This window comes from Pristis pectinata, chromosome 2 (genome assembly GCF_009764475.1).
Source record: "Pristis pectinata isolate sPriPec2 chromosome 2, sPriPec2.1.pri, whole genome shotgun sequence".
Lineage (NCBI taxonomy): Eukaryota > Metazoa > Chordata > Chondrichthyes > Rhinopristiformes > Pristidae > Pristis > Pristis pectinata.
Window position 1 is genome coordinate 116,628,970 of NC_067406.1, and position 22,889 is coordinate 116,651,858.

The 22,889-nt window shown below is 38.6% G+C and overlaps 1 protein-coding gene across 1 annotated transcript in view; it reads left to right on the plus strand.

Annotated features, from left to right (window-relative positions):
• The window catches only part of adad1 (adenosine deaminase domain containing 1 (testis-specific)), a 51,537-nt gene that overhangs the window by 23,034 nt on the left and 5,614 nt on the right, over window positions 1-22,889 (plus strand). The window contains exons 7-11 of the mRNA XM_052045098.1: window positions 4,484-4,610; window positions 10,461-10,628; window positions 13,473-13,705; window positions 17,203-17,440; window positions 21,476-21,608. Of these exons, the coding sequence (XP_051901058.1) occupies window positions 4,484-4,610; window positions 10,461-10,628; window positions 13,473-13,705; window positions 17,203-17,440; window positions 21,476-21,608 (899 nt within the window). The remainder of the gene's footprint in view (window positions 1-4,483; window positions 4,611-10,460; window positions 10,629-13,472; window positions 13,706-17,202; window positions 17,441-21,475; window positions 21,609-22,889) is intronic.

Here is a 22,889-nt window from a genome sequence, read left to right on the forward strand (position 1 = left end):
GCTCCATGATGCAGAGAGATTTCCAGGAGGCCAAAGAAAACACTTCAAGAACCTTCTCAAAGTTTCCTTGGGGAAAAGGTAACATCTTCTGTGAGGCATGGCACTCCCTAGCCCATGAATACTCAAAATGGGGAAAGAACTTCCAGAATGGCACAGTGCACCTTACATGTTAATGATAAGATCGTGTGGAGGCCACGTGAAAATGTGAGGCAGCCATTAACATAATACAGGGGTTCTTTCTAAAGCTTAAGGGAAAAAAATGAACTTTCCAGAATGGTGTACATCAAGCAATGGACAGAAATTAGCATTCTGGAATCATAAGCCCTCCATTCTGCATGTTGCTCTTCAGCAGTGCTAATGTGTTGTTTTTTCCTTGTTGACATCATAACTTATAGTAAGGTCAACATGTGGTGAATCATACTGGGATATAACAAGCTTGTACGTGGACCTTGAGTGAATCTCTGATCCCTCACACTCAATGAACATGCTTCTGTACTCCGCAATATAGACTGTGATAGAGATGGAAGTGGATGATCTTTATGATCAAGACACAATTGGGTTGAGGTTGAAGAGGATGCCAAATTTGTAAGTGTTATCTGATTTGGTCTGAGGCAATTACTGGGAAGGGAAATTAAGTTGAAAGCAAGGGAATAGAGTTTGGAGCAGGGGTTAGTTGCTCCCTTCATCTGGGAAAAGCACTGATTTGGTGGTGCAAGGTGTAATTACTGAATGCTACATGAATTGTAGAGAGACATACCTAAACATCCAGTTTGTGCTCCAGTTTACTGCTTTTGGTGCAACATCAATCAAATCCAATTCCTGGATCAGAGAAAAAAATTCAGTTTATTGGAGGGGAAGTTAAATTGAACTTGTTTCCTGACCACTGTGATTCTAAAATTGAAACCAGGCACTTTTACATTTTCAATATAGCAAATATTTTTAGCATTTTATCTATGGTATTTAGAATAGATAACAAAGAAGTAGCAGAGGAATTAAGCAAATATTTTAGTTATGTCTTGACAGAAGAGGATACAAATAAATTCAAGGAACTGCTAGTGAAACAAGAGTCTAATGAAAAGGAGGAATTAAAAGAAATTAATATTAGCCAATAAAAGTGCTGTAGAAATTAATGGGACTGAAAGCCAATAAGTTCCCAAGGTCTGATCGTCTGTATTCTAGAGTACTAGAAGAAGTCATGGAAATGATAGATGAATTTGGTTGTTATCTTCAAAATTTCTGTGGGTTATGAAACAGTTTCTGCTGTTAAAAAACTCAACTGTTTTAAAAAAAAGAGAGAAAAACAGGTACAGAAGTAGGGAGGTTATGCTCCAACTTTATGAAACCTTGGTCAGACTTTAGCTGGAGTATTGCATGCAGTTCTAGTCACCATGCTATGAGACAGATGTGATAATGCTGGTGAGGGTGCAGAAGATACCAGGATGTTGCCTGGGATGGAGTAGTTCAGTTAAGAGGAGAGACTGGAGAAGCTAAGTCTGTTCTTAGTGCAGAGGAAGTTAAGAGGGGACATGATTGAAGTATATAGAATTATGAGGGGTATAAAAAGGGTAGACTGGAGGAAACTTTTCCCCATATCAGAGAGAGATAAAACTAGTGGGCATAGATTTAGAGAAAGTGGGAAGCGATTTGGAGAGGGGCTATGAGGAGGACCTTGTTCATGCAGTGCCTGAGAGGGTGGTTGGAGCAGGGTCACTGACAGCCTTTAGAAGCATCTAGATGAGCTCTAGAATCACTTGGGCATAGAGGGTTATGGATTGAGTGCAGTGCCCACTGGTCAGTGTGGGTGAGTTAGGCCAAATGGACTGTTTTCATGCTGTACAATTCTATGACTCTAAAACTGAGAACCATTGACCAGTTAGCCTGACATCCATACAGTAAAACTCTGTTAATCCAGCAATGGTCAAAATTTTGGTAGTTCTGGACTGACACATCCTTTATTCAATTGGATATCATTCCTAAAAATACCCCACTGCACTTTTAATTCATTTTTTTAAGACATTACACAGCAGGGCAATAAATTTTCCAATGAACCCGATGAGTCACAAGGGATCGCATGAAACGTGGCCCTAGCGAGTCATGAGGGAGGGCGTGAAACATCACCTGGTGAGCCAAATGTCAAACCATTGGGATTTCTTAGTAATAGGATAGTGGAGTTCTGCTGTAGTTGAGGAAAATGCTTCAGGTGATTATAAAGGATATGATAATAGATGCTTAGAAAATTTCAGTGGGATTAGACAAAACAAATATAGATTTCTGGAAGGGAAATCATATTTGACTAACCCACTATATCCTTGAGAATGTAACTTGTTAAATAGATAAGAGTAAACCAGCAGATGTGTTGTATCATGATTTTTTTTCAGTTGACTTTTCAAAGTTGCACATAATAAAATCACAGAATGAGTGGTAAAATACTGAAAATTGGTCAACAGACAAGAAGGAAAGGGAAGGAGTAAATGTTTTTTTTCGGGGTGGTGACTAGTGGGATAATGCAGGAATTGGTGCTTGGGTCCCTGCAGTTCTTAATGTATATCAACTTCTACTGACATATTAAGGTCATTTGATCTTACCCTTTCTACCTGTTCTACCCATCCCACCTGCTCACCTATTAATTTACTTAATGATTGTCATTTCATTGGCTTCCAAAAGCACAAAATTTATAACGACTGACTATGGTTAATCAAGTTTATCAATACAACTGTTTTGAGCAAAGATATAGCAGTTACATTCTTCTTTCCTTGGGGACTTCCTGTCAAAAAATGATTGGAAGAATATGGTCTATACTTCTGCAGTTTTAACCTTTAAAAGTCCCAGCAGTTTGGGAGACTCTTATCCCCCTTTATCATTTTTTTTGGACCATCTACTTTTTCTTTACTGTAGTGTGGCAGCACCTTCTCAATAAATGCAGATGCAAAGTAATCATTTAGTACCTCCATCATGCCCTTTGTCTCCATTTATTGAATTTTGTTTGGTCCCATATTAGCCTTAGTCGTTGTTCTCGTATGATCAGGAGGAGACCATTAAAGGCATCTAGGCACACAGATTCAAAGATAATTAATTTTAATGCTGCATTTTACTGCAGGTTTGAGAAAAGCAGTGGGGATTGCTGCTAGAGGGTTATTATTCAAAAGCATAAATTGTTTTCACAAAAACAATACTGTTGCTGGAAATCAGAAATAAAACTGAAAATGCTGGAAATATTTAGGTTAGGGAGCATCTGGTAAGACAGAAAATTTACAATTTTCAAGTCAGTGACTTGTCATTCTGATTGGGGGAGGGAGAAAAAGTAGTTATCAGCAAGTTCTGAGGTGAAGAAGGAGTGGGAAATGAAATGAATAATAAAAGGGAAAGACTGAGATTAAATGGCAAGAAAAAAATGATAATGAGTTAAGTATAGAAGCCAAAAATAGAGGTGTGAGCAAAACAGAATTATTTGATCATTGACTCAGTGTTGCATGCAAAGCATCTAATAAGCCTAGTTAAAAATTGAATAGCACTGGTAGAGGTTTGTAAAAACCTTTAGTGTACAGTGGCTAACGAACACAATGTTTGGTTGGGGGGAGCAAAAGAAGCCCAGTGTGAGGGGAATTGTAGACAGAAAGAATTCACATGGAGTCTGGAATTTACCTTCAGAACTAACTTCCTCATTATTACAAGCTGACACAACAGGGGAGCCAGTCATCCTGGAATGAATGCTCCCCAATCCAAAGTTTCCATTATTCTTGCACTATTTCTTATCTACTTTATCCCCTGTTATCTCTACCCCGCATTCACTGTTATACATAGAGTGAGGCAAGCCTTTTGCGGTGTCAAGCTTCAGTGCCTTTGTGCTACGTGAGCTGTCAAGCTTGAGCGCCTCGTGTGCTACGTGAGCTGTGTGCAGTTCCGTCTTTACCTTGTATATACAATGGCAAGCTTCCGTCCTGGAGGTTATGGAATTGTTAGGCAGATTCGCTTGAACTGGTTCCAGACTTTGGTACCAACCCTGCAGAGTCCCCCTTTATATCTCGGCTACATGATCATCCCTCTTTTCTACTACAGTGCTATAGAGCCATTTCACTATTCCCTACTACAGAATTATTGGAGGGTGGGGAAAGAGGTCCAGCATGAAGAGATGTGTTGGAGAATCAAGGAGAAGAGAGTGAGAATAGGGGCAGCAGCCAAAAATTAAAAGGTTGACAGAGATAGAAAGTGGTTTTGGCAGGGAAATTTGAGGTGATTGGTTGATGTGAGCATTTCCATGGTAATGTGGAGTAATTGATTAGCAATTTAGCCAATCAATCCCATGCCAAATTAATGGGTGAAGGACTCTTGAAAGGGATTAAAAGACAAAAAGGGATAGGAGGCTATTCATAGCAACAAACCTCAATCACAATAATAAATAAAGGGCCTAATAGCCTGTTTTTTATGCTATGTTATTTGCTGCTGATTTTACTGAGAATTTTATTTAATCAACTTTTAAATTTAGATGGACAGCCTTATGAAGTTATCGCAATTGGAACAGGAGAGAGGAACTGTAATGATCCCTTATGTTCTGAAGGTCGAATCGTTCATGATTCCCATGCTGTAGTCACTGCAAGACGCTCACTATTGAGGTAAAGAATACAAAATTGTAAATCCATTATTAGAGGTATAAGGCTGCAAGCATTTATTGAATTAGAAATAATACAGAAGATAAAGATGAAGCTCTGCTTCCTGTGATAGATACAATAAATTGTGAGTTTCACATCTCAGATGACATTGACATAAGACTAGAAGGATAAACTTTTTCTATATAAATAATCCAGGCATTGCTATGCAGTATGATTGCTGACATCAAGTGCAGCACTACTGAAGATACCGTTTTTCAGATAAGACGTCAAGTTCCTATTGTTCTTCTCAGCTTGACTTAAAAAAACAATCTCTTGGTGCTATTTTTAAATAAAATAATCTGTTGTTTGTCATATATGACGATAATCTGGATGAGAGTGTAGCTGGCATGATTAACAAGTTTGCAGTTGGCACCTAAATTGGTGGTATAGTGGATAGTGAAGAAGATTGCATAAGGTTACAACATGATATAGATCAACTGGGAAAGTGGGCAAGGTAATGGCTGATGGAATTTAACTCCAACAAGTGCGAAGTGATGTATTTTGGCAAGTTCAACCAAGGCAGGACATCAAGTAAATGACAGGGCCCTTGGGAGTGTTATTGAACAGCGAAACCTTGGGGTACAAGTACATAGTTCCCTGAAAATGGGAACACAGATAAACAGGGTTGTGAGGAAGTTCTAGTTGCCACACTATAGGAAGGAGGTGACTAAGATAGAGAGGGTGCAGATAAGATTCACAAGAATGTTGCCTAGATTGGAGTATTTGAGTTGTCAGAAGTAATTGGATAGGCTAGGTCTGTTTTCCTTGGAGTGAAGGAAGCTGAGAAGTAACATGAAAGGTATATGGAATTATGAGAGGCATGGATAATGTAGATGGCCGGTGTCAGTTTTTCCATGGTAGGGCTGTCTATAACTAGAAGGCATAGGTTTAAGATGCAAGGGAGGAGGTTTAAAGGAGATCTGAAGGGTAAATTTTTCACACACACAGTGGTTGGTGTCTGGAATGAGCTGATGGGGGCAGAAACATTAGCAACTTCTAGGAGGCTTCTTGACAGGTACTTGAGTGAGCAGAGCATAGAGTTACATGGAATTTAATGCAGGCAAGTGGGATTGGTATAGATAAGCATGAAGTTCAGCATAGATGTGTTGGGCCAAATGGCCTGTTTCGATGCTGTACAACTTTTGATTCTATAACAGGGAGTTCTCCATGGGTATCCAGGCCAATATTTATTCTTTACTCAGTGTCACAAAAACAAGTGCTCTGATCATTTCTTGCTTGTAAGACCTTAAGTTGGGTACTGGAAACACTCAGCAGGTCAGGCAGCATCTATGGAAAGAGAAGCCAAGTTAACAGTGCAAACTGAAGACCCTTCTTCAGATCTTAATGTTGGCTGCTTTGTTTCCTATATCACAACTGTAAACATACTTCAAAAACAAATACTTTTTTGGCAGTAAATTTGTTTCAATCATCTCTTAAAAGGAAATGTTTCCTTTGTTTTGACAAAATAATGCTTTTATTTATCAATAATTTTAAGGAATTATTTTGAATAATTAGTGCATGAACACTTGCGTATTCAATTCTGAGTGATTACATGCAGTAGAGTTTTGACAAGTGTAAAAATAATGATAACAAGTAAAAAGAAAGATTGTGGGAAGAGAATGCACCTATAGTTGCTTTTCAATATACGTGTACAATGTAGTGATGCAAGAATAATGACTTCCATTTATATAGCACCTTTTAATGTAATAAAAATTCCCATGGCTTTGATACTAGCCCTATAAAGTGATATTATGGCAGGTGACTAAAAGCTTGGTCAAAATCATGAAGTGGTTGGTGAATCAGAGTGTAGAATCTGGATAGTTGTTGACCAGTGATGGATCAATAAAATCAAGGACAAGTGACAGACCAGAATTGAAGTGGCACAGATATCTAAAAGGTTTGTAAGCCTTGTTAAGTTGTAGTAATTGGGAGGTTCATGTATGGATTTGAAAATAATATTTTAAATTTTGAGACTTTTTACCAATGACACTTGGCAAGCTCAGGACTGATGGATAAATGGTATTGATGCTTGGTACAGATTTGGATATGGGCAACAGAACTTTGCTGAGGTTTACTGAGAGTGAAAGTTGGGAGATCAGTCAGGAGTGCTATGAAATGTTCAAGTTTACAGGCACAGTTTTAACTTAGCAAACAGAACAAAGTGGTTTTTGAATGGCTTGTGGAATGAATATTGATGCTTGCTTTTGTCAAGTCAGTTTATTATCCATGCTGTCACTGTTCCTTTCTTCCTATCTGAAGGCTTCAACCTTGCCTTTTAAGCTAATTGTTTGGCAATTTATCAAATGCCTTTTTGGAAGTTTTCATATACTACATCCACCATCCTCAACAACCTCTCTAACAACTCACTAAAAACTCAATCCAGTTAGTTAAATGCAATTTGCCTTTTACAGATCCTTGATAGATAGCATCCATATGCTCAGGTGACATTTTTTCCCCCAGATTATTGATTCTTAACTCTCCTAACCACTAAGGTTAAATTGACCTTTTTTTGATTAAGTGTGTAAGATTTGATACACTCCCATCCTCTGAGACTATTCCCTGTATCTTAGGATAATTGTAAAACCGTGGTTATTAGCTCCACAATTCTTATCCTTGCTTCTCTCAACAACATAGGATTCATCATATTGAAAACTTGTATATTTTTTATCAATATATTTTAAAATATTTGTTAAATGTACAATCTTCTCTTTGATTGTGATAGCATCTTTTTCCTTGATAGAGACCGATATAGATTACTCATTTTATTATCTCAGCTATGCCCTCTCTTTCAACAAGTCGGTCCCCATTTTGGTCTCTACTTGGCTCCCACCCCTCATCTTGGTACCTGTGGACATTTGAAGATACTTGGGTTCCTTTTTAATGTCTACTCTTCTGTTCAGTCTATGCCTGCATTTGCTTTTTCACTTGAGCTGTAAACATTCAAGGTGGCTCCTAGTTACATTGTGATCCTAACATCTGCCACTTTGCTGTCTCTTCTGTCATTTAGGGAGGTCAGTTTTGGCTTTGGTTGTCCCTTTACTTTATATCTGCCTGCGGAATCTCATCCTTGCTTCTGTCTGTGTCGTTGGTATTGATATGGACCACAGCCTCTTGCTGTTCACCCTGGCTCCTTAAACATCTTGCAGACACTCGGTAATGATATGAACCATGTGTCATTTTTGTTTTGCACAATCATTTAACCTGTCTGTATTCCATTATGGCTTATTTTCCCTTCATTCTTTGCAGATCTGGATCCAAATTACTCATTCACTTTCACTATGTCATTAGTCCTAGTTGTAAATAGCTGAGACCCCAGCTCTGATCCCTGTGGCACTCAACTCGTTACAGTCAACCTGAAAAAATACATTTTGCCCTGCTTCCTTATGGCAGATGTTAGTTGAATTGACCGATACTTCCCTCCCAACTCTCCTTTCTCAAATAACAATGTAACATTTGCATTTTTCCAAACTGCCAGACCTTTCCAGAAATTAGGTAATTTATAGCAATCACATCCTGTGCATCCACTATTTTTACAGCCATTTTCTTTAGTAACCTAGGACGCGAGCTATCAGGTTCAGGTGAGTTGTCAGCCTTTGGGCTCATAGGATTATCTAATGCATTTTACCTTTGCGATAATAGGGCAGATGTGTCCTGCATGTATAGGTACTTAACTGGTTATCCCCATGGAAATCTGGATTGGCGTTATGCTGTGGTTGTACTAGCACATTCTGCAAGACCAAATGGGTAGTACAAACTTCCAGTGGGTTCCTAGCTCTCAAGTGCAAAGGCTGCCTTCTAAACCTTTTGCCAGTTTAAATCATCTTCATTTAAATAACTGGGGAGAAATTAGTTATCAGAGGAAGATGAATGGAGTTTTGTTTTAACTTTTAAATTATTGTAATTGTTTCCCACTACTCAATATGTTTTAGTGTCTTCAATTGTGAAGATGGATAAAATATATTCATATAACATCTCTACCATTTCCCTTTTTCTGTCTCAACTAAAGGAAGGATGATTACTTTTGTTTCTCTTTCCCTGTCTATACATATGTAAAAGCTCCAACAGTCTCTTTTATATTTTTGCTAGTTTACCCTCATTCAATTTTCTCCCTTTTGATTAACCTTTTTATTATTATCCTTTTGACCCAATCTTCTGCTCTCCCACAATTCTTTGCATTATTATATAAAGTCTTCTCTTTAATACCATCTTTGGAATGGATCTCCTTTCTGGTGGAATATTTTGAGAGGGCTTTCTCGTTGGAAGAAATTGAATGGAGTGTATCCATATTCTCAAAATTTGAATTAGTGAAACATTATTTAAGCTTGGCAGAGCAGGTGTTCAATGTTTTGCTCAGCTGGAGAATCTAAAACTGGTGGGTTGTAATCTTAAGAAAAGAGGCCAAATATTTAGAATTAAGATGAAAAATTGCTTGTTAACCTATGGAATTCTTTATTCCAGAGGAGTATAGTGGGTCATATTTTTGTGCTGATACAATATAGTGATGAATTTTTGGGCACTTGGGAATCAAGATATATGGGGATCAGGAGGGAAAGTGGAGTGATGATCTTGTAGAATGGCAGAGCAGATTTCATGGATCAAGAGGCCTATTACTTTACCCTGTCTCCTCTAATCAGCTCATAGCAATGTATCAGGAAGCTATTAATAGAACAGAAAGGAATTATTCACTTTTCAGGGCTGTCTTAAGTACCTTTTGCCAGGTATATAAGTGTCGTCTTTAAACCCGTGAATGCAAATGGTAAATTTTAGTAAGTACTTTGTGTTACGGACTCAGTGAAAGTCCCTTTAAGATAGAGAGTGTGTGTGTATGTGTGTGTGGGGCGTGCTTACGTCAATAGAAGATAAAGGACGTAATGACGTTGTTGAACAAGTTAGAAGAAGAAGAAGAAGAAGAAGAAGAAGAAGAAGAAGGGGAGAGAGAGAGAGAAGGGAGGGAGACACCAGCCTGCTTGTTTTCTCTATCGATGGATGAGAAACAATAACTGTGTTTGCCACTGAAATCCATGTATGGAAGTTGGAAGTAATCCGGTGGAGTTCACTTTGTTGCTGACCTGTAGAAGGAAACAGGTATTTGTGTGTGGACGACCACGGTTCAGATGCTTTCGGGGTGAGGAAGTCACTACCGAGTAAACACTGAAGTGTCGTTTGGGTTCCATCGTGGAACATTTGGATTTCGTATGTACTCTCTCTATGTTTTTCTACATCTACATCTTATCTTCAGACAACGGTGGTTGTTGAAGAAGCCCTTGCTCATGTTTCACCTTATGGCTTGCGGAACTGAACTTTAAGAACCATTCCGGAACTGGGAGTTTTGGACTTTGTCACACACACACACACGACGAGTTTAGTTTTGGGGTTAACGTTCAAGGTTTAACATTTTTTTTGAATTCTAACATACTAACATTTTTACTTTTATTTTACGTATTATCATAAGTAGTGATTAATAAAATAGTTTTTAACACTAAATCATGCTCAGTGTGTTTCTTTTGTTGCTGGTTCGTGACATTTGCAACAAAACGAACTATTACTTTAAAGGAGGGCTCATCTATTTATATTATGTGGGCATATAGTTGTTTATGTTGGATTTCCTATAGTAAGTATCTATAACTTAACCTACCCTGTTCACATCCAATATACTTTTTTTTAAAATATGTACTTAAGACACCATTTCACATGGTTTTTAATGACACGTTTCACTTTTAAATATTTTCTTATGTGGAGTCCAAGCATAGACCAATTACGTGTGAAAGATAATGAGGAGAGTCACTGTTTCATACATCCTTGTAATTTTTCTAGGTATCTCTACAGACATCTCCTTATGTTCTACAACAAAAATCCTGATGTGATGAGCCAATCCATTTTTTGCATTGACTCTGGAAGAAAAGTTCTCACTGTTAAGGATGGTATAAACTTCCACCTTTATTTGAATCAACTGCCAAAAGGCGCTGCTCAGATTAAACAGCTGTAAGTAGCCATGGTAATGGATATATCAAATTAATATAATCTTCAGAGGTTGTATATGAAATAGTTTCAAACAGATGAAGTATTTTTCACATTTGTATGCATTTTTGGTTGAGGATTGTGCAGTACACCAAATACTAACTCAGTTGAGTTTTTCCAAAGTCTCAACTTATTTTTAAACTGTAAATTGTTGGCTGTACTGTATGTGCATGCTTAAAAAAGTAACTTCTGTAAAGCATATTGAATACTTCAAACTCTATCCACTCAATTTCCAGGGGTTTACCATATTACTGGGGATGGGTGGGCAGCAGTTGTGTTCCTTAAAAAAAACTGTCCATATCTCTATTTTCCATTGCACAAAACCCCGTCTTCTGCGCATGCGTCAAGAAACTCGAGTTTAAAAATAGATTTTGTGTTGATTTATGTACTTCACATAAATTCCATGAGAGCGAAATTTATTCCGTATCTCAAATTTTCGGGTGGTGATGTGTGAATTCCATATGAGTGATCTTCCATAAACTGAACGGCTGTAACACAGGGGTCACCTGTACGGAGGTTGATTTAATAATATGCATTTGCAAAACTGGTTATAATTTTAATTTGCTTGAAGTCTATAACAAATTCCATTTGATGTACAAATCTTCCATCTATATATAGATTAGCTTTTTAGGCATGAAATAATTGCTAATTATATGTTACAAAATTCATCTATGGTTTTGCATATGACTCAACCAAGCTTTAACTATTGGAGGTCTACATATTTGATGCTGCATTTCTGTATTACTTTTCTGAGAGCCCAGGGGCGGTTCTGTCAACCTTGTTTAGAAACCATTGAGTGTTAATCTTGTCACAGACAGCCAGTGTGATCTGTCCTGAGCCATTTGTCCAAGATCTGTGGCATTCTGCTGACCTATCTAAAAACTATTGTTCAGGTTGTCTTTGAAGCATTTGTATAAATGGCCTCATTCTTCTGCCTTCACCAGACAAGATCTGTTACAGAAGCTGTGTAATCTTCCACTTTATTTCAGAACTGTAAAGGAAGATGTTAAGACCACTTCATTGTAGATCTTCAGTTTTGTAGAGAGTTGTCCCAATTGAGGACTTTTTTAAACAAGTCAAGCGAGAGCCTGGATAAAAAGGAATCCAGGACAAATGTTTTCTGGTGTTATTCAACTCAGGACTGGGATTGGGGCCTTGCAGGTTGGGGCTAACTGAAACACAAAGGATGGGTGGTCACCCTGTGCTGGCAGTATATATAATGACGGATATCCAAAGTTAAAACAAAATAGCTGATAGAGCTCAGTTATTTAACCTAGATTAGCATTTGTGTTGGGATGACTGACTATCCAGTTATGTGCAAATGTAATTGATCCTGGAGGCATTTTCCTTCGCCAAGGTACCATCATTAGTGACACAGTAAAACTTTTAACCCAGCATGCTTGGGATGTTGGTGCCAGACCTGCAGATTTTCTGGATTATCAGATAGCATCTAATACACATCTTTAATTTGCATTCCAGTAAGTTTCAAGGACATATGGCCAACAGAACCAGTTGAGTTTAGCAGGAGCTAGGGCCTTGGCACGTGGCCAGAGAACATGGTAAATGTTACCTGGTGAGCTGGATGCTGAACCATCGGGATTTCCGTATAGTTGGGTAGCGAATTATGAGTTTTATTGCACTGCCCAGGTACTGGTACTGCACCATATTTTTCAGCTTGTCATGAATGGAGGTGACTGCTGCAGGGGCACGGGACTGGGGTATGGATTGGAACAAAACTTCCTTCTTGCTGAGATTGGTGGTAAACTCATTATTATGATGCTTAGAAAATGTGGTCACACAGTAAAACTCTCTTTTAACCTGGCACTGTTGGGACTTGGTGGTGCTGGACTAGCAAATTTTTCCAGACTAATGGATGTTATTCTGTTAATGCGCCATCAAATATTGAATTCACATTTTCTTTAAGTGTTACATGGTAGAATAATAAAATTTCCAGGGAACCCTAAGTTTTAAGGGAGTATGGGAAACATGGCCCCAGTAAGTTTAAGGAGCATGTGGGAAGAAAGAACCGGACAACAGAACTAGGTGCATTTAAAGAGTGTAGAAACTGAGAAGTGGGAAGGGAGTGCAGGAAATCAATGAGGTAGGCCAGTTTGTCAGGGGAGGAGATGCTAAGCAGATTAAACCTGTTCTCTCGAGTTTGGGAAAAATGAGTGATGACCTTATTGAAACATAGAAAATTCTTACAGAGTTTAACAAGGTAGATACAGAATGATAGCAATGAACCTTTCATATTATTGATGTTATTTATGTGTAAACCACAGACCAAATGTTCATGTGTACAGATTTGAATGCTTTGGGAATTGTGGAGAATGGCCTCACTACACTGTTCACACAAGAAACATAAAGTCACCGTGTGAATGAGCTTCTAAGCAAGATTGTTTTAATAATTGATAGTTCCAGCTAAATCAGAAATTGGTCAGGAGGGAAGAATCGACTAAGGCGGCTACCTGTTTTTCTTTCTGGTGTACTGGGCTTGCTTTGGGAGCATGTGATCTTGTTACAACATGGCAGACCTTTTTGGTATTTGGGACCTCACAATTCCTCCCACCAGTTTTCAGAAGTTCCTGCTGCTGCAATCCTTGCCAATGACTGAAAAATATGGCCGCCTTTCTTTCTCCATCTCAGCCCTGTGAGACTTGCTTTATTTATCCAGTTATTATTTTACATAGGTTAACAATTTGACTGTAAACAATCTTTTTCCTTTATGCTTGCTGACTTGCCTGTTTTCACGTTATTTGAATTATTTTTACTTGTAAAAGAAATGTGCTGTGTTTTTATTTTAAACAGGCATTTAGCTCCTCATTCAATATCTACATACCATACAAACAAAGAAATGGAACTTCATGTTATTTTGGATGGAAAAGTGTACTCAATTAGTCATTGCAGTTCTGAAGTAACTGGTACTAGGATGTGTAGCATGTCTGCCAGTGACAAGCTTACTCGTTGGGAGGTTCTTGGAATTCAAGGAGCATTACTTAGTCACTTCATTGAACCCATTTATATTAGCAGCATTCTTATTGGTAAGTTTCATGTTTCAATCCATAGGAAATTGATACTCTGCTAAACTGTGCTTATTTTTACTGTGTGTATTATGCATAGCTAATGTATCCTTTTTAAATTTTCAACCTGTTAGAAATGTTGCCATTTTCCATTCCTGTGGGTCCCCAGCAGTAGTACCTTCTGCACTGAACTGCTGATGCTCACTGGGCTTGCAGTTTTCTGTTGTTTTAGGGCAGATGTTATTCCTGAATTATGTTAATGAGGCCCAAGAGTTAAACTAGCTCCAGGTCTCAGGTCAGACTATCAGGCCAAGTCTGTTCCTTGCTTTGGTTTATACAGTAAAACTCTAGTAATCCATTGTCCACTTATTTTAAAATCCCAATGATTCAACATGTGACTTGCTTGTAAGTGCGTAAATTCTCGTTTATCGATGGATTTTCTATCCACATCCTCGAGATCAGCTGTATATTACTGGAATTGTAGCCAGGGTTTGAAACACTGGGGGTCCAGACCACGAGCTGGGACCTGGAGTGCTTGTATATTTTAGTTTCTTTGATAAGCTGAAACATTTATTTAAGCCAAAATTTACAATCTGAAATTTGCAGGGTTCTGTTTCCTGTGGTCCCTTTTAAACTTGCCAAGGCTCAGTTTTCTATTCCCTTTAAACTTGGTGGGTTCACTGGGAAATCTAATATACTAATAACATGTAAAAAAAAATGAAATAAAAAATATGTTGGAGAAGCAGATTTTTCTGGACTGTTGGATGTTTCTCCTGCAAGTCTAGCAGACCCAAAATCCAAAGGTCGTCAGATTATCAGTTAATATCAGTTATCCTCACCTGTTCCTCTCACTTTTTATACTGGCTGTCTCCCCCCTACCCTCTCCTGATGCAGGGTCTCAACCTGAAATGTCAGCAGTCCCCTTTCTTCCACAGATGCTGCTCGACCCCCTGAGTTCCTCCTAGTGGTTTATTTTTTGTTCCAGATTACAGCATCTGCAGTCTCTTGTGTCTCTAGACTTTTAAATGCTTTGAAAGAGGATTAATATTTTATAGGCCAGCTTCGCAACTGAGGCCATTACTTACAATTACTATATCATTGAGTATTGTAAATTGTATCTTTTAGTCACACCTCAACTGGGGTCAATAAAGTCAAGTAGTGCTCTGTTGTTTTGCAACTTGGGTATTTGGTACACTGGGAAAATGTGAACAACACAAGAAAAACTGGGTTTTCTGATCATTTAATGCATATTTTCCTCAATTTATGTCTGTTTCGGGTAAATCTTAATATGAATGAAATGTGAGGTTGCATGGTGGCACAACTAATAGAGTTGCTGCCTCACAGTTCTAGGGGCCTGGGTTCAGTCCTGATCCCCAGTGCTGTGTGGATTTTGTGTTTTTTTTCCTTTGTGTGGATTTCCCCCACATACTCTGGTTTCTTCTCATCTTTCAAAGACGTGCAAATTGGTAGGTTAATTGCCCACTATAAGTTGCCCCTAGTGTGTGTAGGTTAGTAGTAGAATCTGGGGGGAATTGATTAAAATATGTAGAGAATAAAATGGGTTTCATGTAGAATTAGTGTCAAGGTGTGTTTGATAGTGTGGAGCCACAGGAGACTGCAGATGTTGGAATCTGGAGCAATGCAAAAGGCACTGGAGGAACTCAGCAGGTCTGGCAGTATCTATGGAGGGAATTGGACAGTCGACATTTTGGGTCGAGACCCTTTATCTAGACGCAGTGGGCTTAAGGGCCAGTGTGGACTTGCTGGGCATAAGGGCCACTTGCTGTGCTGTATAATGCTATGATTATGAACTTATATCAATATTGTTTTTTTTAAGATCTTTGATCTTCTTAATCTGTTCCTTAATCATGATGTTATTGCACAATAAAATGCCTGGTTTCTTAAGCAATGTTGCAAAATTTCATCCATTGTATCCATCTTTTGTTCTATTGTGTATCATGACTATAACTGCCATTTGTTCATCCAACCATCAATTCTTTCCAAAAGCTTTACCGCCCACTTTATACAATTCTTCACTGGCAGATAGTAGTATCACAAACTTTAGACATCAACATAATATTTAGTATTGGATCTTTAAAACCAAATGGTGTTAAATTAGATGGGTGAACTATATCACAAGATTGAATGTGGATTTGTATCAAAATAGAGCAGAGCTCGGGGTAGGATTGGCGAGGATCTGCTTAAAATATAGCAACACCATTAAAAGATTTTGCTCAAGTTCAGGAAAATTTCTAGCACTGATTGTGCTGATAGAATGTAGACTTCATTGAAACCAGTAGAACATGCAAGTTTAAGCACCTGAAATTTGGCATGCCAGGGAATCTTTTTCTGATATTGGCCTAAATTAATCAAAAACACAAAGCCAAGGGACTGGGAAAATTGTCTTGTGTCTGTCTAACCAAGTCACGTATTCTTCCATTGACAAACACAGTGGTATTGTTTTACTTGTTGGTAACAGGATCAGCAGGTAGAATCACTTGTAGCACAGCAGTGTGGATTTACCAGCCGTAACCCCTCTGAGGGAATGGAGCAGGTTCTCACTAAGTGTGGGGCAGTTTAGCAGAGTTGTTAATGCGATAGAGTGTGATAGATTGTGTCAGCCTCTGCTCAGTGGTGGCACTTTTGCATCTGAGTGGAAAAAGTTATTGTGTCAAATCACAACCCAAAGACCCGAGTACAGTTTCAGTGTAGTAGTGAAGTACTGTAGGAAATGCTATCTTCAGGATAAGTCATACAGTATGACGTAGCCCTATCTGGTGAATATAATTTCCTATTGTGCTATTTTGGAGATATACAAAAATTCTTCTCCACATGCAAACAAATATATCTATCCCTCACCCAAAATTACCAAACACAGAACATTTGGTCATTATCATATGGCAGTGTGTTTTGTTTTGTGGGAAAATAGCTGGTGTGTTTACTGTGTCATGCTGTAAGTATATTTCAAATTTGCTTAACTGGGTGCAAATCATTTTAGGATGTCCTGAGACCATGAAATATCCATATTTTCCTAGTTAGCTAAAATTTAGTAATGAAAAATATCAGCTATGTGGATTAAAAAAAGCTCTGAGGTGGATCGGTTTTGTAATCCACAGCAAGTAAACAAAACTGACTGCAATTATTAAATGTTTTTAAAGTAGAATGATCTCTACTTGTAGAACTGTGCTGCTGAATAAATCTTAGGAATGTGATGGCTTAACCTTTTGAATAGAATGTGATTTTTGTTTTGGTACAAGCAAAATGACATGTTTGTGACTTGCAAAAATAGATCTCTGAATCCCACACGGGGAAATGTTTCTTATTCACTGCCCCTGTAGCTGTTGGCAAGTCAGAAAATAAAGTTGTTGTAGCCAAAACAAACCTACTGAAAGTCTTACCAGTGATTTCCTCCTTAGTTTGTGTTAACTCTTCGCTGTATGTTATACCCTGCGTAACAAATTTAATAGTTATTTGTTTTCACCCCACAGTGTTTGTAAAATCATATTTTATTCTTCCAGGTGATGCAAACTGTTTAGACACACGAGGTGTGGAGGTTGCAATTAAACAGCGTATAGATGATTCACTGACATCAAAGCTCCCAGATTTCTATATTGTCAGCAAACCACATATAAGCCTCACGGAGGCTGCTTATCCCTACCAGTCAAATGCTGTTTATAAAGCTCTCAGTCTAAATTGGTCTCAATCAGATGGGTTAATCGAAGTGGTGAATGGTGCAATAGGAAAGATTGCTGAAAGGTAAAGTAGCATTAGTAACTGTTAAGTAAATTGAGTAAGTTAATTCTGATTCAGTGTAAATTGTCTCCAATGCAATGGATTTCACTCAAAAGGACCACTCCAGTCAGAGTACTTTAAATTGATGTCAATGCTGTTCTCATATTACACTAGACATGTATATCTTTAAAAAAAAATTTCTTTTTCCCTCAGTAGTTGATGGCAGATTCATGTGATGTCTGTCCTCTGTGATGGGTATCACTTCTACTCTCAATTCTGAAATACCTTTCTCTGATTAACTCATTTATTGTTTTCTGTTACCAGGTCTATCCCCCACTATATTACAAACCTCCAGCTGTTTTTTATTTTTTATTATATAGATTTCTATACTTTGGTGCTTTTGATCAATTCTTTATTCGTCATTTATTGCCACTGGAATTTCTTCCAAATTTGTGTTCACTTCATTCAAATTACAAAAATCTGTTTTGATTTCAGTAGTAAGAAGCTTGACAATATTTTCTTCCTATTCATGTATATTACAATCATCTTGCAATTTGGTGGAAGCTAGGGCAAACAATTGCCATCGCCATCTTGAGATATGTGCTAACAGTCAGTTGCAAACCCACGATGGCAGCTATCTTCACCTACCAGGCAGTAAACAGCTCCTGAATTACATGAAGCAAACCTTTTTATAGCGGCAGTTTTCTGATGTTTTATGCAGACTCTAGTTGGCCTCCACCTATCAAATGCTGCATCATGGGTGTGTAACTACAGCTAGCATGTGGATGTCCACCATTTCTTGACTGATTTATAATGTTCTTAGGGCTTTTAGCAAAGTCACAAGAGATTTGAGAAGGAGACTCTTCCATTCGTGTTGACCTCCCTTGCAGGTCAGACCACCAAGCAAATCCATATGCATTAGCATCAACCTTGCACATTTACCCAACATAGTTCTTCTTCTGAATCCTAGAGTGTGAACGTGAACTGACCAGCACAGCACCTTCTATTGACCTCTGTTCTGTTTATCCTTCTCAACTTTCAATGCCATTATTTCTTTATGTAAACAGAGACAGCACAGAAACAGGTCCTTGGCCTACCGGCCACGCTAACCATCAATCACCTATCTACATTAATCCCATGTTTTTTTATTCTCTCCACATTCTCATCAACTCCCTCCAGAATCTACCCACTTGCCTATGCACTAGGGGCAGTTTGCAGTGGTCAATTCACCTACCAACTGAAACATTTTTGAGATGTGGGAGGAAAATGGAGCAGCCAGCATTTGATTTGTTACTTGGTGTTGCCATAAGCAGAGGTGCAGTAGTCTACTTTCTGCAGTACTCCTTGCGCACAGGGGAGGGTGCTAGGTGGATAGTTATTTTCATGACTCTGCTATTATGAAGGCAAAAAGGAGAGCATGATAATGAGTGAACAATGCTTTTAGGAGTGACTGGCAGATCAGCATGTATACATTGACAGGCTTTTCATTACTACAAGGGAGGAATGCAATCCCAATCCACATAGGACTCTCTTCCAGTCTGGTAAGTCTTTGTACTAGAAGAGTCTTTCTCCTGTTTTCAGGGAGAACCACTTGTTCAGGCAAAGAGTAATGTTCATTCCAGTGGGATATAATTCCATGGTTCAGATTTTGATGTGTATAAAGGAAGTTGTATGGGTTACAAAGTCCAGTGGTTGTAATGTGTTCTAGGGCACCCAGTGATAATGGCATCCACGGTGTGTGTGTTTCTTTGCAATTATTTGGTGAGATCTGTGAATGCTGCTGTGGTAGGGTGTGTAGCTAGGAGGGTTAGGTCACTCATTGTGATAAAATTGAACCTGGAGTTGTGAGCCTGCCGTTACCTGATGGTCCAATGAAGGAAAGTCAAAGTTGAGTTTGTTGCCATATGCACAAGTACATGTATGCACAGCTGCAATGAAAAACTTACTTGCAGCAGCATCACAGGCACGTAGCATCATACAAGCAGCATTCACGAGAAAAACATAAACACTGTACACAAATTTTACAAGAAGGAACACAATTTGAATAAAAAAAAGCAAAGTTCAGTTTAATGCAAAGTGGTAATAGTGTTGTTAAAGTGTATTGATTAGGATTTTGCCAGTTGGTTCAAGAACCAAATGGTTGAAGTGAAGTAGCTATTCTTAAACTAGCGATGTGGGACTTCAGGCTTCTGTACCACTTGCCCAATGGTAGCTGTGAACAGATGGAATAGCCTGGATGGTGGTGAGCTTTGATAATAAATGTTGCCTTGAGGCAGTGCCTCTTGTAGATACTACCAATGATGGGGAGGGATGTACCCCATGATGTATTGGGGAGAGTCCCCTACTCTACTCTCTGCAGTTTCTTGCGCTCCTGTGCATTTGAATTATTGTACTAGACCTTAATTAGTCAGGAGACTCTCAACGGTACATCTCTTGAAGTTTGTTAGAATGTTTGGTTACAAGCCAAACCTCCTAAGAAAGTGGAGACACTGGCGTACTTTCCTTATGATTGCATCTATGTGCTGGGCCCAGGACAGGTCATCCGATATGTTAATGCCCAGGAACTTAAAGCTGCTGACTCTCTCCACCACCGATGATTTTCGCACCCCCCCCCCCCCCCCCCCCCCCCGGTGGAGACTGGCATATGTTCGCCCTCCTTCCTCTCCCTGAAGTCGACAATCAGCTCTTAAGTTTTGTTGACACTGAGCAAGAGGTTTTTGTTGCAGCACCACTCAACCAGGTGTCCTATCTCGCTCCGGTAGGCTGACTCATCACCACCTGTGATTCGTGCAACAACAGTAGTGTCGTCAACTAATTTGAAGATGACAGCAGAGCTGTGCTTAGCCACACAGTCATGTTTGTATCAAGAGCAGAGCTAACCACGCAGCCCTGAGGCGCACCTGTGTTGATGATCAGCGAGGAGGAGATGTTGTCACCAGTCCTCACCGACTGAGGTCTGCCAATGAGGAAGTCGAGTATCCAGTTGCAGAGGGAGGTACAGAGGCCCAGGTCTTGAAGCTTAATGATGAGTTTGGATGCAATGATTGTGTTGAACGCCAAGCAGTAGTCATTGAATGGCAGTCTGACGTATGAGTTCCTGTTGTTTGAAGTGGTCTCAGGTTAGGTTGTAACTGGAATTTAGGAGTGGTCAGTGACAGAATCAGGCAGATTTGAGGATCCAGGATGAGATGTTGCAGCAGCACCCACTTTTGAGTAGGTGTAAGGTACACATAAATGTGAACAAAGATCGGCCATCCTCCCTACAATCTGACCGTAACAGCATGCTTTACCAAGTGCGTAGAATGAAAAGGTAAGGGTAGTGGTAGGCTCCTTATAGTCAGGAATAGATATTTCTCTCTGCATTTCAACCAGGTATTCTAAACGCTTAGTTGTCTGCCACACTCAAGGTTATGGATAGCTAATTGTGGCTGGAGAGGAACTTGAAGTGGGAGGAGGAGGATCCAGTTGTATGTCCATGTAGAACCATTAAAGTAGATAGAACTAAGAATGAGGCTCTACTGAGAGAGTTCTCAGAGCTAGGGTTGAAATTAAAATGCAGACAATCAGGAATAGTAATCCCCAGATTATTATCCTGGTTGAATATAAATTGATATACAGTAAAGCTGCTTTGGAAGTGCTTTCTGGCACTTTTGGAATGGGGTTAATGTGCGAGATGGGAACTTAACTCATTCCCCTAATAAGATTGGGCTTAGTAGAATTCAACTTCTTTTGAAACATAACTTGTTGAAGTCTATATTTTCATGTTTGCTTCAAGATAAGTAGAATATGAACAATAAAATTGTAAAACATAACACAATTTATTATTAATTGAATGCTACACTTTGAAGGGTAAAGTTAAATGCCCTGTTCCTGCTGCTCAGTAGGAAATGTCAATTCAGCATCCTGGGTTATTTTGTTGTAATCCTGTATAACATTCAGAGAGCAGAATTTGCTAAAATGACCCCAATTTGAATATAAAATGTGGATGTAATGTTTATTGCTCAATTTAATTATATATATTGCCCTTTTGGGGAAAAATGTGTCCTTTTTGTTTTGAAGCTCACCATTTAAAAGTGGTACCTCCATGACCAGTCGCTTATGCAAAGCAGCCATGCTCAGTCGCTTCTATCTTGTTGCTAAAGAAGCAAATCGAGAAGACCTGACTGTAGTTCCAACATATCATGCAGCAAAGGTAAAGTTAACTTCTGTTTGAGGAAGTATTTCACAATATTATTGTAGCTCTTAACCACTGCAGAAACTATTTCCAAATTTGGACTAAACTTTCTAGGGCAGAAATCAAACTCAGTTGTTGAGACACTCATTTCATCTTTTACAATATGCACAAATTAAGGAGTTAGTATGATTTAAGTCTGAAATTTGTATTAAAGGTGAGCTTAGGTGAGTCCATTTTTCCACTGATAGCAGTTGAAAGTATACAGCCCCATGTACAATTCTCCATGCACTTAAATTAAAGATTGACCTTTACAAAAATAAACTTGTATTTAGCAATATTAACACATTTTTTCCAACTGTGATATGTTGATAGATACATTACACATTATGTACAGATTCATAGCTAGCAACTTGACAAGTTCTCTGCCTTTTCACTAGAATGTTAATGAAATGTAATGGAGTACAGTCTTGGTGATTTATTGACAGCTCAACTACACTTCTGTCTTGGAGAGTTAGCAGGGGACTTGTAATATTTTTTTAAATATACATCCATACTCTCCTGACCCCATGTTAAAATAAGTTGTCCCAATTCTGGTCTCTGTTTCAATGGCTGCATACAAATAAGGTTCAACTATTAGCAGTGGTTTGACCACTTCTGCTGTGATTTGGCAGATTGTATGATTGCCGTATCCACCATCCACCTAATTACTACAGTAAATCAAAACATCCGAAGGTGAGTTGTGATAATGTTTCTGCAGTTTCATGCAAAAAGGTGAAATACTTCGGATTATTAGACATTCCATATTGCAGTACTCAGTTGCTTCACATTCATGCATTATAATTTGATGCTATTAGGAGCGAAGATGTGGGAGTTCCTTCCCCTAAGGGTGGGAAATGCTATGGTTAGGATATTTTTTTTCTTGTCAAATAAGTCAACCTATAATGACTAGAATGTTTACAATAGAGCCCTTAGCTAGTTGCAGCCTTTTCTAATAGATGGAATTTGTGAAGTGCTTGCAAGGACATAGATATACATTTGAAGGTGCTGAACTATTACAATGTACAGTATTTAGAAGTCTTATTCTTGTGATTAGTGTATGGCATAAGCCTTGGTCTCAATAGTGACAATTCGATTCAACCTTTTGATAAATATTTGGAGTCTCATGCTCAACAAGGTAGGTGTCCAACCTCATTTCTCTCTCCACTGTTCCAAACATCTTTCATCAAGATATTGACTGTGACTGGAGTGCAAATGATACAACGGTTGCATATGGTATCTCCTGTTATTATTCAAATGTCG